This window comes from Mercenaria mercenaria, chromosome 4, assembly GCF_021730395.1.
Source record: "Mercenaria mercenaria strain notata chromosome 4, MADL_Memer_1, whole genome shotgun sequence".
Lineage (NCBI taxonomy): Eukaryota > Metazoa > Mollusca > Bivalvia > Venerida > Veneridae > Mercenaria > Mercenaria mercenaria.
In genome coordinates, this window is record NC_069364.1 from 2064312 (window position 1) to 2079937 (window position 15626).

At 35.0% G+C, this 15626-nt stretch overlaps 1 protein-coding gene across 14 annotated transcripts in view; it reads left to right on the plus strand.

Annotated features, from left to right (window-relative positions):
- LOC123552600 (ensconsin-like) overlaps positions 1–15626 on the plus strand; it is a 91820-nt gene that overhangs the window by 7524 nt on the left and 68670 nt on the right. For 2 of the 14 annotated variants that reach the window (XM_053540123.1, XM_053540124.1), the window contains exon 1: positions 11308–11637. The exons of 1 other annotated variant lie outside the window; for it this stretch is intronic. In XM_053540123.1, the coding sequence (XP_053396098.1) occupies positions 11553–11637 (85 nt within the window). In that variant the 5' untranslated portion in view covers positions 11308–11552. Of the gene's footprint in view, positions 1–1132; positions 1259–2541; positions 2612–4040; positions 4201–11306; positions 11638–15626 lie in introns of those variants that run through there. 11 more of the 14 variants (XM_053540130.1, XM_053540127.1, XM_053540129.1 and 8 more) reach the window with 8 other exon arrangements.

Genomic DNA, 15626 nt, shown 5'->3' on the forward strand with positions numbered 1-15626 from the left:
TAGCCAAACTGAAAAATACCTTTGTACAAAAGAGGCAATTTGTGTTGTGTTTTGAGGTATATATTTACCTATTTTGTCTCATCTACCTGAAGATTTGTGTGTGGTGTTTGGTTACCCATATATTGTAATGATAGACCAGGTATGGTAACAATGTAATGACTGTTTTAATACCTGTATTGACAGGGTGTATACTCTGTAATTTTCTCAGTGTAATCATCGTGTTTGGTATGTATGATTTCCATATAATGTGGCAAACTTTATGCTTTAGAAAAATACATGCTTTTAAACAACTGATAAGGGGTAGTATTGCAGCTGATTTGGCATTTGCAGTTTAGCATGATTGACATTATCCAAGTTCAGATTTTGAGTTCCATAGACAATGATAGATATTTAAGGTAGTGGATGCATAATCACAGTTTGTGATTTCCATAATTATGATTATGTATTCTCATAATTATGCTGTTCCAGCGTCATTCGACCATATTCAGAACAACCTGAGAATGCTGAAACTGCATACAGAGAATATGTTAGCAATTATTATGTATGTCCGCATTACCTTAAGTATTGGCTTTCCAAAGGAAGAGCTTGCTGTTGAGGAAACTCATCAAACTTCTACAGTCAGGCTAAAGAGAGATTCAAGTATGGTTCTTATTTATAATATCTTTAGAATATTTGTGATGATGCATTTGGGTGTATGTCACAAGATTCTGCATTCAGGTGATAGGTTGTTGTTTGTACAGGAGTAAAGGAGCTGGACTACACAGGTTTCTGTTTACGACACTCCATTAATTAAAAGTATCAAAAAGGTGTGATTATGGATGTAGGTGTTGATGTATTTTCAGTTTTCTAGGTGAGACATGTCCATGTATATGACTATTGTTATTACAGATAGTGATCGTTTAATTCATTCTTCAATCCTGTTTGCCCTATATGTCATACTGCGGGTTACAACATATTACCCCAACAATAGTAATATAAACAAACATAGTAAAATACATATTTGTGGTGTTTTTGTGGTAGCTACATTTATCAGATTAAAGATCTTGAATGAGAGAGATACCTCCGTTCACTTCACGGTCTCATTGGCACGAAAAACCGTGAAATTCCTTACATCAACATTTTCCTCAACCCGTAGGTTGATGCGGAGTGGCTTACATATTCATTAGTGAATGTGTATAGAAAGTGTGTGTTAGAATATCATTGTAATTTCATGTTTTAATGTAATAGGAATTCATTAAAGAGTGTATGGATATGACAGGTAATAAATTTTAAAATCTATTGTCAGTTATACTGTAGTCTAAAGTATTCTAAACATCTAATTCAACTTTAGATATTAAGCTTTTTGTGGTCCAATTTTACTTTATGTTGGTACAAACAGAAATAAAATTTGAGTGTTTTTGTATATATTGCAAGATTTTGTAGTACTGTTTCCAAGGATACTGTTGATGTTACGTACACAGAGCTGTACCTTTTATTGAATTTCCAAGTTTGGTAGTAAAACTGAAATATTCCTCTGTTTGGAGGAGGTGATTTTGACCACAACAGCGTTTTGAACATGCAATTTGACATCATGCTGTTAAAAATAATAGTTACATGTTTTGAACATGAGGTGGGGCAGTTCATGTTGTCACTGATATCATTGATATGTATATTTTGTTTAACCTTTCTTCATTACATTTGATTGTATGAATATATTTAACAAATCATTTACTAAATAGGCCTTCCTACGCATCTGAACGATGAACCGTGGTAAATTAGACGATAAATCACAAGAAGGGCTCGATTGTTTTCATTCTGACATGCTCATTGACATATTTTAATAAATATTATGCTGGACTTCATTTACCCGAGGAGTAATGAATCGGACGTCATTCACCAATTTGACGTCATAATGCTCTCTTACCGGTCCGCCATGTTAGAATGTTTGTTTATATTTTTTAAGTGGAAACCCGTGTCACATTGTCACCCGAGTGCAAAAAGTGGTTATAAATGCAATGCCATAAAAGAGCAGTTATCCACGCTGAGGTTACAAGTATGAGTTTCTAGCTTTCAGGTACGGGCAAATTTAATATACAGTCAACCTTCCCTGTCAGCTGGCCGAATCTTCATCTGATTTTAATACACTCTTACTCTTGCTGTGATGAGTTTGTCATGTATGATCATTAATGATTTGTTAATTGTAGGTGTGTGTCTGGTATGATTATAATCAATTGTTTGACAGGCAGTTTACTTGCTTGGTATTTGTTGAATAGATAAAATTTGAACCCTGTGTGATATTTAACTACCCGAGGTAAATAGTTCATAAATAGTTTGTATATGTAAATATAGAGTGTCAAAATCGGTAGTCTATTTTAACGTTTACATTTGTATATACTATATTTGTATATCAGGATATTTACATTTCTTGTATTGAGATGTATTGAGATCTATCTATACATTGTCCTACTTTGCTGAAATATCGCACCAATACCTGGTATTAAATTCATATAAAATATATTTTAACGTTCAAGTTGTGATATCTGTGTTTTGAAACATGTGTAACTTCAGTATCTCTGGATGGATATGATATCTAGTGGTATCGGAATATTTAGCATCGGATTTTCACATCGTGGTTTGTTTCACTATAAATATATTTTGAAGTCCAGTTTTCTCCGCATTTCATGTTTCCTCAGCAGTCCAGTTTTCTCTGTGGTCCATTTTCCCCAGCAGTACAGTTTGTTCAGCCTTATTTCTTTTGCAGTCCAGTTTTCTCTGTAGCCCAGTTTTCTCTTCAGCCTTATTTCTTTTGCAGTCCAGTTTGCTCTGCAGGCCAGATTTCTGTATTTTCCCTGCTTTCCAGTTCTTTCTGCATTCCATTTTTCCTTGAAAACCACTTTTCTCTGCAGTCTATTTTCCTGTACAGTACATTTTCCCCAGTAGTCCGTTTTCCCTGACAGTCCATTTTCTCCTACTGTCCATTTTCTACAATCATACAGTCTAATTTTCCTGTTCAGTCAATTTTTTCTGTTCTGTCCATTTTCCTGTGCAGTCCATTTTCCCTTGCAGTCCCATTTTTCTGATGTCTCTGTCAAAAACCTTTTCCTCCCACTTTTTCAGGATGCAAGTTCAAACAACCGTCTGTACAGTTCAAAGACAAGTGATTATTTTTATATCTCCATCTTTTACAAACTCTTCATTGCTTTAATATTAATATATAGATCTAAAATTGTTTGATTTTGTTTTATTTGGCAAATATAAAATGCTGATTGAAGATGAAAACTAGTTTCTGTTTTTGCTTTAATTTCCTCATGATTTAGGATCTACATTTTCCATTTCCTGAACATTTAATAGACATTTAATCATTACATATTTAATACAATTTGAATATTGTCTGTTTGTAGTTTTAGTTCAGTTTAGACAATGATTTATAGTAACGTTTCACCTTTACTTGAAAGGTTTATGTTTTTCTCAGCGTGTACATGATATCGTGAAAATGTCAGAACAGTGTTGCATGTTGGGCGGAGTAATCTGTTTTTTGTAAACGTACATTCAGTTATTAGATAATTATAGAAACCAATGTGTAAGCATTTATGAATTCAAATTCAAATTTGAAAAATGAGAATTGCAGTTGATTGGCTACCTACTGACCTATAGACTGGAAAGGAATTGTTACAGTTAAGCCATTTTCAATTACATTTTTGTCAAAAAAGATAACAGTAGTGCGCTTTCTTGGCTTTGGGTTATAGAAAACAAGTGTTATTATAGAAACTTAAAGATTTATTATAGAACCCAAAGATGCTTTAATACAAACAACACTGAGTGTACACTGGACTGGTATGTTTATGTAAGGTGGCATTATTATCTGGACTGTTGTTATGGTTTGTGTATTATAGACAAATGGTTGTATGCAAGACTATGGTGTAATCTAGTTCATTATCTAATAATAATTTCCTGCTACAAAATATCTGCGGATGTGAAGGCATTTGGTGTAAACATTCCTTGCTGTCAGAAAATTTGGTACGTTCCCAATTCACATCATAGTTTTGAAAAATATTCAGAAATTCTTTCCAAGTGTTCTCAGTGTCTGGATTTGTGGAAATTTTCAGACAGTCGTAAACATATATATATATTATGTAATATGGAGTAGTTTTGGATATCTTGAGAGATTTTTGAGACCTACAGTTTAATAGTGAAAGTTACAGATGGTGCTGACATTAAAAGGTAGGGATTTTACATCTATATGGGACAGTTACTGTTGGATTTAGTACAGATTCTATGCTTGACCATCTTTAAACATATTAAAGTTGTATTAAAATGCTTTAATGTATTCAGTAAGTTTGCTTACATCCATTATCGTTTCCTTTGTCCTGTACCTGTCCTTTGTTTTGTCACTGCTCTTGTTGTATTGGTCAATCTTGGCATACATAAAGCTGCATTGAGCTTACATGTGGGTCCGAGGCACTTAGGCTCGGATCAACAGCAGGCCAGTGTTGGGTTAATTGTTTCTAAAAAGTCTGGAATCTTGACCACTATAGCCCAGAGACCACTGACTTAACACCACCTCCACACAGTGATCTACATGTCACCCCTTTATTAGCCCGAATTGAATTACTGGGCACATTGGAAAAAATGTTTGTATACCTGGTGACATTTGTGTGGAATTCAGGGACAATAATTGTGTGAACAGTTATTAACACAAAATAGCTTTCTGAAAGTAGTTTGCAAATTTCACCCAGTCTGGTACCAGACCACCAAATGTCTTTTTCTTAAAAGATCTCTTGTTCCAACTTTATTCTGATTGTTAGAATGTTTCCATTCTTATTGTTTATTACCAACACTTAAAATATGTAATACACTGCCATATTTCAGTAGACATGGCAAATACTGTAAAGTGCCAGTCTGTACTGCATGGCAACATTGGCAACAATGCTATTTGTTTTGTTTAAAATAACATTGTCCCTGGGAGAAAGAGTATGCAAAAATGGCTAGAGCCTCTGAAGAGGATACCATTGTACTGCAAGATCATTTAATTTTGTGAGTATGTGATTTCCTGGTTTGAGGATCATTTCATGGGGCTATGATTTTGTGAATTTCGACTTTTGAAGATCATAGGAATGGGACTTTAATTTGCCTGCTGGGATTAAATTTATTTCACCGTCAACAAAAATACTATTGAATATAAATGATTCTACAATATACACAGCAAAGCAGAAGGAACTATACCACAGCCTTATGGATTCAATTAATTTGGAACTCTATCAGCTGCTGTGTTATATTTGCCACTGCCTGCTGCTATATTGTTAGAATATAATCACTTCTGCAGACAGTATCACATAACTCTTACACAATACACAAACACTTGTTATATAACACTATATTAAGCTCCTATTAAATCAATGTGGAGGATTCTACAAAATACAATATCCCATAATTATGTATATAACTTTAGTTTATACATAATTTATTTTAGGTCGATTGTGAAGGAAGTTCTAGAACTTACATTAATCACTCTCAACACCTCATTCCTGATGGAATCCATCGCCACGAGGGTATGAGAGAAGAGGCCAATTTTCCTTTTAATGCTGAGTGCCAAGCAAGGGAGCTACTGGAACCGTTTTTCACGTCTTTGGTACGATGCGGCCGGGAATCGAACCCACAACCTCCCGCACTCGAAGCGGACAATTATACCTGAAATTGGCTTTTGATTGTTTCTGTCTGATAATTTTTTATACGGTGGTTGAAGGAGGTATTTTTAGACAAGAGGTTCCGGGTACATATTCCATACATTATGATCTGTACCATTTAGAGGTTTAAAAAGAAAGAAATTCACCAGTTACTTCCCTTGGAACATACACAACACTTTTTCGCAGTTTTTAGTAATTCTGTGCTGAAACTGTCATGTAATGACAGGATACTGTGACATCATTTTTACTGTTGGGGTTTAGTAGCATGGATTTAATCAACATTGTCAAATTAAATCCCTATGATTAAAGATTCCCATTTCAGAATTTCTGTTTGTAAAATTCATGATTGAATGCCCCTGTGAAATAGAAGTTTTTGCTGAAAACATGAAGTTTTTTGCCAATAAAATTTCAAGCTTAACTTTTAACTGTAACAGAAATGATTTTTGAGTGAAATTCAATGAATTGACAGAACCAACATTAAAATGCCTGGCATATTTCAGGGTTGTCAATAAGAACCGGCCGCCGGCCGAAATGGACGGTTCAAATGGCATTTGGGCCGGTTCAAATTCGCAAAAAAAAAAAAAAAAAAAAAAATCGGGCCTAAAAACATTAACCCGTCGATTATAGTTTTTTTCTCTCACGATTCTGTCACGAAAATATAATTGGTATAAAGAACTCTCCATCCAGTCTAAAAATCGATATTACTCACGGTCGTTTCCGTTCATAATACACAGCGTGTCATCACGGGCGATGGTTTCATACACTGCCACGTGCCTGTCGATCTTTGACTTGAGTTAAAACACGCAATAAACCAATGACAGCTGTGGATGTAGAACGCGTGACGTTTTTTATCGGCAAAACTATTTAAGCTCCGCCTTTATAAATGATGATATACGTACGTCATAATTGACGAAATCAAAGCTAACGTCAAAGAGACGAAAATCATGTTTCACGGACTGAATTATTATATTTTAACAGGCCTCGACCTTAACTTTTTTCAGCAGTTGCCAGCAGGTCCACCAACTGCTAAAATCTAGTAGACCTGCTCAGACTTTAGTGGACCTCCAATTCCATCACATAAATTGAGATGTTGTAGACGTCATAACTTCATATGACTCAAAGAAACAGGACTTATTTCTAAAATAATTAAAAATGGAAGACAGTAGCAATCTGTTATCCCGAAAAATAATTATTTTGAAAAGTGTCCCAAAATATGGACACAATAATCATCATCCTCCCGACCCGTGTTGAAAGTGAAAAAAAAATCAACACTTATCGGTAATTATTCTGATGATAAACTAAGTAATTGGCCGTTTTCATCATCAGTTAACACCCCCTCAAAGAGCTTAAAGGAGTTCATCACAATATTTTGTGCGCAGCTCAATCGCGCAGCAAGCGATATCCACTGTAAAGTTCAGAATTCGCCGCCGAAAGTGCATAATTGTCGGATATGAGGGCACTCGCGCAAAATATATCGTATGTACTGACAATATAGGTCGTACATCCATATTTTACCTTTAAAAGTGATGGTGTTTTATTGGAGGAGTAGTTGTAGGAAGTGCTCGAATCGAATACATTGTGGACAGCCAATTTGAAAGTAAACTATTTCGTCCAGTAATGATGCAGCCGACTCCAAGTCAAATAAAATTCCAGAAAATCTTAACGTAGATATATCTCCTTCAAGTTCAAATGTGACTTCCTAAAAATGTTGTTATACTTTTTGTGCCCCATCCCGAATTTCACGTAGTAAGACCAGAGTTATGGCCCCTGATAGTCAAATTGTACATAAAGGGTCTAAACATTTGTGTCGCATGTACCTCAAAATTATATGCGCCAAGAGTCATGAAACCAGTCTAGAATTAAATTCTGAATGCGAAGTTGTGCACCAGTGCATTTATTTGAGGTTTCACTCAATAATAACAGATTTATGTCCCTTGACGTGGTCAAATATATACGTAAATGGGATGTGAAAGTTTGTGTAGCACGTATCTCAAAAAGTATTTGATCTAGAGGCTTGCAACCTTAAAGGAGCATTATTCCGCATGTGAGTAAGAATATTGGTTAAGGAATTGATAATGACATTGTGCAATTTGTTTTGTAAGAAAAAAAAATGTTCATAATTTTTAGGTGGGTGGGGTAATGAAAAAATACTTTTGTGGGTGGAGTGAATATTTCTTATTTTTTCTTGAAAACAAGCACGGGTTGATATTATTTTTTTGGTTAAGATTTTTTTGTCTTAGTTCTAGCTTACATAATATAAAATTTGGAAAAAATCTGTCCGCTAGATTTTTCATATCATTAAGAAATACTTCGTGTTTTTCTCAGTTTCAGATACTTTCGACATCTGTCAAAAGTAATTTTTCTGAGTTAATATATCTATATGTTGACATTTTATGCATAGTTATAGAGGTGTTATTAATTCGGATGCATAAAAAGTAACATCAGAGTGAAACTTCGAATAAATAAATGTTTGCATTAGTTTTATTATAACATGTATGTACTGTTTCTTTAGACAAAAATACCGATTTGGTGTTCTTAATAAACTTTGAATATTGAAAAAAGAAGCACGGGTACCTATTAGTTTTATTTTTTATTTTAACTTGTCATACATCAATCTATAAATATGCAAAGTTACAAAAAATTCTGTCCGCTAGAAATAATTGTGAAAAACATCTTTAAAGAAGTGTGTCGGTTATTGTGGCATCTGCAGTGGAGATCAAAGCGGTATAGTTTCCCCGAGATTGTCATGGCATTACGTCATGTTTTCGCGCCATGTGACACATCACTTTCTCGATTCCTTTAATTGTTGAGAAGAAATCAGTAAAATAGTTTTTTCTTTAATTTTTTAAAAGCGACTGTGCAATATCCCGAATAAACCGACATGTAAATGTGTCAGACCGTGAACGATGATAGTGGATGTCCTACCTCTGTGACCTATTTGCCCTCAAGAAATTTACATTATTGTTTGAGAAGAATATCTAACAACAACAAAGTGTTGTGTCAAAAAAAATATGTACAAAGAATCATTTAAAACTTATTAAAAACCGCAACGACATCATACTGCTTCATTTTAAAAGCACATTTCTATTTACGTTCATGAGGTCACGTAACTTATTCTGCCGCGCTAACAGAAATCTGTTTGCCAAAAATCGTTTTACTCCATGTACTTAAATTGCTGCCGCTTTTTCATTATTTAAGATTTTTTAATTGTGTTTTTTGTACTTTCTGGTCAAAAGTCTGAATTTTATTACCATAGTATGTACCGTTTATTTACTTTAAGAAGGAAATAAATGATCAAGATCGCGCTGTTTGAAATTTTACAAAACATAATATGAAAATTTGATCGTTTTTAAAGAATTTTGCCTACATTCCTGTAGATATCTCATTAAAATTGTTATAGAATTCAAACTGTATTAGTTCTCAAGCGGTGTTGAAAATTTGAAGCGATTATATTAAAAAATGAATGCACTACGCGCGTTTTTTGTGTCAAAAGTAACCGCGATGTAAATTAGATATTACGATAGGGCGCACGTGCTTGTGGAATGGAAAATTACCAGCATGACGTTTTGATATTTTTACGATTCGCGGGTAAATTCCAGTCAATCCAGGTAATTTTGCCGGATGTAATTTCTCAATTTGGTAAAGTTACCACGTAAAAACCACTCGCCCGATCGGTTGAGTAGTCCATTCGTGCTATCCTGACTTTAACTCGCCAATGCTTAAAACTGTAGAATGCCGTACTTAAGGCAAAATCAACTTTCGTTTTGTGAATTCGCCGATATGGGTACGATTTCCCCCCTATTTTTCACTTTTAAGGGTTTTATTTTAAGTGCAGACCGTGACTGAAAATTGGTTGACCGTCGGTCTACCCAACTTTTGATAGTTAGTGGACCTGTCGATATTTTGGTTGCGTCGGTCCAACGGTCCACCGCTAAGGTCGAGGCCCGAAATTTAATATTAGAGATATACGTGAAAATATATTCATCAGTTATCGTAGTGTCAAAGTTATATTTTGTAGCAAAAATTTCGGAAGAAAGAGTGATGGGACATCCGCGATAATTTCCAAGAATTTTGAAATCATGAGTGTCGATGGTCCCGATTTAAAAGAAAAGACAACAAAAAACAAAACAAAGAAATTATCCACAAGCTCCTTTACATTTAATAATCCAAAATGGCTCATAACTAATCTGTAAACAACAATTTTCGGATATTTTCACACCTATTTACCCCTGTCGAGTGCTGTTTATTGCATTGTATAACAAAGCCAGGTGTTGATTATAATGTGTGACAACTGAGACAGATATTTAATTTCTATAAAAAAATTATTAATCACAATCAAATTTAGATCAGAAAATATATATTGGCTTTTACCTTTTTTCTATAAATTTTTGAAACCGAAAGTACAGTAGTTGTCGCGGTATCAGCCGGCCGATTTTTGATAAATATTTCTCTTAAATCATTTTAATAAGAGGAAATGTCATGGTAAATTTTTATATCAGATACTGTCAAATGCTGTTAAACTGTCTTTGCACCATCATAATTTGTCAAACACATCCTTTGAACTGGAGATTTGGTCCCGGACATACAATTTTGGATATCTGGATTTTGATCAATAAAAAATCGAGGCTAGGGGTTTTGGATAAGGACAGGTGGGATGAGAATCAAACAGTTAATTTTCTATGCCTAAACTTGTATTACTTCTAACTCTGTACATTTTGTTTTGATGGTTCTAACAGTGACATTTTTTGTCACGCCAAATTGTAAAAATTCATCTGGGGAATCTTCTTCCCACAAAAGAAATATGAGTAGGCCTACAGGTTTAATTCTCAGCAGAGTTTTGAATTTAGATATACAGTAGTTCAATAACTATTTGATTTTGCAAAGAAGTACAACAAAGAGTTGGAGTGTGGTGACAAGTTAGATATTAGCATTTCAGGACTTGAAAATGCATTAATGAACGTGTAAACTCATTTTTATTATTATCTCCAAATTTACCAGGTGAGCTCATAAAAATGTGAAAATAAGGGTATATTGTATTTAAAAATGCAGTGGAAAGATGTTCTTAAATGCTTCCAAAATGCCCCAAAATGCAGGAAATGAAGCGCTGAATTTCAAAATTTTTCGGGGGGGGGGGGGGGGGGGGGGGGGGGGGGGGGGGGGCATGCCCCCGGACCCCCCTAGCTGGCCGCCTACATTTCTATTTCAGCCTGTTCAACAAAAACTTATTGACAACCCTGATATTTCTGCCAAGTTTGTACTTTGAGCACTTTATGAGGCCTTTGATTTGGATCATTTGCTGATTTCACAGACGGTTACTTGAAACTAACATAAAATATAATTAACTCATTTTCTGTCGGTAATTGATTATGAATAATTTCTGAAGCTGTTCATGGAAAATTGACAACATTCAACTTTGTGTCATATTATAGCATGTCACCATTCACCTGTATGATAATAAGGAGTAAAACCAGTCAATAAATGATGCTACGCAGTCTGCTTTTGCCATAGATGCATATATAGACCATGTATTGATTGCCTCACCGTCATGAAAACAGAAATTAATGAAATAACGCCTTTAATCGGCACTGTTGTCACATCGGAATTTCCAGTCTAGAGGTGTGTTTGTCGAAATGTGAAACCAGTCAAGGAAAAATGGAAAATTTACTACATTACGGTGGTTCTGTTGTTCATCAAAGAGACTGGTTCTTTAACTATTTATGGAAATGATAGGAACAGATGGACTCGGATAATTCTGGTACTGATGAGCTTCTGTATAACTTGGACTAGAGTAATTGAGAACCAGTCTATGTTCTATGATGCTGAATCGAGGTTACCAGGACTTTCTAATGATCTATTTAGTATTTGTGGACTTTTCTCGGACTATAAGGAATGATGTCACGAGTGAGATGGTGGGATTCAGATGATGCGGATAGCTCCGCCGAGTTCTCTGGTGATATGGCGTCGTACGATAGCGGTGAGGAATATAAACAGTTTCTCCACAGTATAAAAAGTTGTTAACAATGTCAGTTAATCACTTTTTGCACTCATCTAACAAATATTTCACTCTTTCTCTCTGTCTCTCTTTTAAATACAGTAGCAGCTGCATTTTCTGGTTTTCTGAAAAAAATGTTACAAATTATGGTACTAAATTATATGTAATTATATGTAATACTTAACATACTTAACATGAAAGTGATAGTTATATTGTTGTTGTTCCCGTTTTAAGATGGAACTGAAACTTCCGCCAGTAGCTCTGCAGTAGATCTGATTCATTTTGAACAAATGGCAAAAAAATGCATACAGATGCAGTGTCTGCAGATTGATTGCATGTCATGAAAGGTCTGGTTGGAGATTTTGTGTCCAGATTTGATTCATTAATGTGCAATGTCTGATTTGCCATTTGATTTCTGTTATTTTGAAATGCTGAATATGGTTGACATGGCAACGATATAATCGTTTTGTAATTTACAGAACAACACAGCTAGTCAAGGTGTTATTGGAAACTAAATGATACAGTTTCTGTTGTGCTTCCACTCCTCTCGTTATGAGGTTCCATAAACTGGTTCGAAAAAAAATCTAGCTATGAAATTTTTATTTTTGTTAAAAAAAGCTGGCAGAAAACCTGGATTTGCCATGTCACCAGTGGTATTAAGTCTTGTAGGCTAGAAGACAGTTGTAGTAGATCAAATAAAAGTATCAAGTGCAGGGATATATTAAAATAATCCTGACCATTGAAGTCAGAATTTGTATGGATGGGTCCATCAAAGAATAGTTTACAATCTTCCGAACGAAACTGAATCCATGACGTGCATCCAGTGTGTTGGAACTACCTCCCTTGATTTTGAAATTCTTGGACAATTGTATTTTTGTTCCCATATCTACAAGATTTATATTCATGACAAAGGTGGGTTAGTCCCTGTTCACAGATGTCCCTGGGCAATAGCTGTAGTCTTTTTTAGCATGAAAGTGTCAAAACAGTCATTACACTTACACTTTGGAATAAGTGTAAGCAGCTGCATCATTAACTGAATAAACATATGCAAGAAATTGAAATGAGTCGTGCCATGAGAAAACCAACATAGTGCGTTTGCGACCAGCATGGATCCAGACCAGCCTGCGCATCCACGCAGTCTGGTCAGGATCCATGCTGTTCGCTTTCAAAGCCTATAGCAATTAGAGAAACCATTAGCGAACAGCATGGATCCTGACCAGACTGCGTGGATGCGCAGGCTGGTCTGGATCCATGCTGGTCGCAAAGCCACTATGTTGGTTTTCCCATGGCACGGCTCAAATTGAGATTTAGTTCCTAAAGAACTTGACATATTTGTACTTGATGCAGATATATCAAGGTAAATACAGACTTACAATGAAATTATCACCTGCAAATATAGGTCTAGGTACCCTTTGATCTAATTGGTTAAACCTTAATCTCATTAGGTATGTATGTGTCAGTAAAATATTCATAGTCAGATTTTCTGATACTGCAAGGGTTCAGTGCAGAATGATTTATTCCAACATGATGGATATGATAGGGTTGACAATAGCTTTGGTATGTATATATGACATACTTTACTGTGTTTGATTATTGATAAAAAAGCACTTTAAAAGATCACCAGGTTTTGAATAGAATGTTATTAAGATAATTATAAAAGGGCGGAGTTATCTCTGAATATTGTGAAGGAAACTTTTAAAAGACTGTTCAGTTGGTTGAAGAAGTTGAGGTCACTTGATTTTACAAGATGGGCATGTATTTGGATGATTTCTGATGAAACTTTCTATAAACAGAATAAATACTTCCTCAGATAAAAGCAACTTTCTGCTTGTGTATTATTTGAGATTGTCTCCATTTATTCACAGAAATCCAGAGCTACCATTAAATTTTATCAGATTCTGGCCAAGATCTATCCTGTTTTTACCTTTAGCCTGCTGGCGGCAAGTGATTCTGCCTTTTTGACAATCGCAGACCAAGATCAGCCTGCGAACATCCAAGATCAGCCTGCGAACATCCATGCAGGCTGATCATGGTCTGTGCTTTTTGCTATTCGGTCAGTAAATTTTTAGTGAACACCCCTTCCAAATAGTAATGGTACTGCCCAAATTGAATGATGGACCAGTCTATTTTAGAAATTTAGCAGGGTTACAAGTTAAACATATCTTATTTAGAGAATTTCAAAGTTCTTCCTAGTGCTTGGATTTTGAACGGGGGGGGGGGGGGGGTCAAATTCATCTTGCACAGACTTTCCAGCTGGTGACTGTATGGTTTGGAATCTGTAACAGGCTTGGTTAAAATGTTTAAAGCTGCACAATTTGAGAAATAGTACAAAGGTTTAAGGTTAATTATAAAGTGCTGTAGTAGGTTTTGTTTATTTGATATATATGACTTGAAAGTGAAACCATCTGTTGCCTATATTTACATAGGCAGAGAGCATTGATTGTACATAGTGGAGTATGAGGCACATATGTCTTGACTCAATGATTTTTCTTGTTTTTGTGCTAAAGAAAAGCTTTCTCATCAGAAATAGGTTTGTTTAATCACTCTGGCATTGTTCAAGTTGTACGACATCATTCAAACTTTGATAAAAGTCAGGACTGAGAACCCACTGCAGTGACAACCCAAAACACTGCACAGTGAGGACCGAAAACCCTCCGCAGTGAGGACCGAAAACCCTCTGCAGTAAGGACTGATGATTTGAACACTTACAGAAGTTAGACTTGCTCCCTTCCCTATGTTTGATCTGTCATATTTCTCATATATAAATTTTCTTCATTAACAGTGGATGTTACTCCAGCAGTCTAATATTGACATTTTTATTGCCCTTGGCTCTGAAGCCATAACATAAAAATTAATGTACTATTTTAGAGGCTTAAATTTTTAATACTTACAAAATGTTTGCAGTATTTGAAACAAGTAGAAGCAGCATGCTGCATTAGACATGTATTTTGATGATGAGTACTTCTTTCTGTTGCTGCCTGTTGTTAAAACATGTACTGTGAAATCATTAATATTTGTGGGGGACTAATTTTCGTGGATTTCGTGGTTGAGTCAATCCACGAAATTTAATCCCAACGAACAAGTAAAATTCCCATTCATTTTATGTTCAAAAGTTGAGATCCACGAATTCATAACCCCATGAAATTGTCGTTTTGAACAAAACCACGAAATTTTGTGCCCACAACATTTAATGATTTTTCAGTATGTTGTACTGTGTGAAGCTGTTTTCAGATTGATAATGACTTTGTGTATATTGGTAGTTCACCTTTGTAACATATATATATATTGGAAACATGATATGAAGTGAAGCTGATTTAGATGACCAGATTAGTATTTATACACCTTTCCTGCAAAAACTACATTGTTATATTGTCAATATTGTCCATAATATCACTGTACTGGCATCATTCAGTCATATTGTTACAATTTCTTGAAGTAAGTTTTCAGGAACTGAAGGCTGTTGTATTTGGAAGAGAATGAATCAAATTGTTTTGTTGCTTTAACATTTCCTGCTGTTGTTACATTTGAATTGATTCTGGTAATAATGCTGGCAACACGTGTGAACTAATCTTGCTGAAATCAATAAGCTTTCTATCCATGCTGAAGTTTATTGATATTCAAATATCCCGCTGGAATTAGTAATCACCACTAAACAAAAACAATAAATTTTAACAATAATTATCGATGTGCAAAAAAATAAAGTCGGTTTCGCTAATTGTGTATGATTTATCATTTCTGAGAAAATCTTTGCATTGGCAGTTACATATGGAGTTGTCCCCCCTTTCAGTAAATGTACCACTAGAGCAGAGGTAGAGTTGGAGTGTAGTTTAGTCTGGCTACTGATTATATAATTTTTCTTTTCATTCATTACTGTTATACATTTTCAGACCGAACTTTTTTGGCTCTGATTATTTTGAGATGAAGGGACATGATTATACAAAATTTGGAAATTTGGAAAGGTGCAGGAGTTA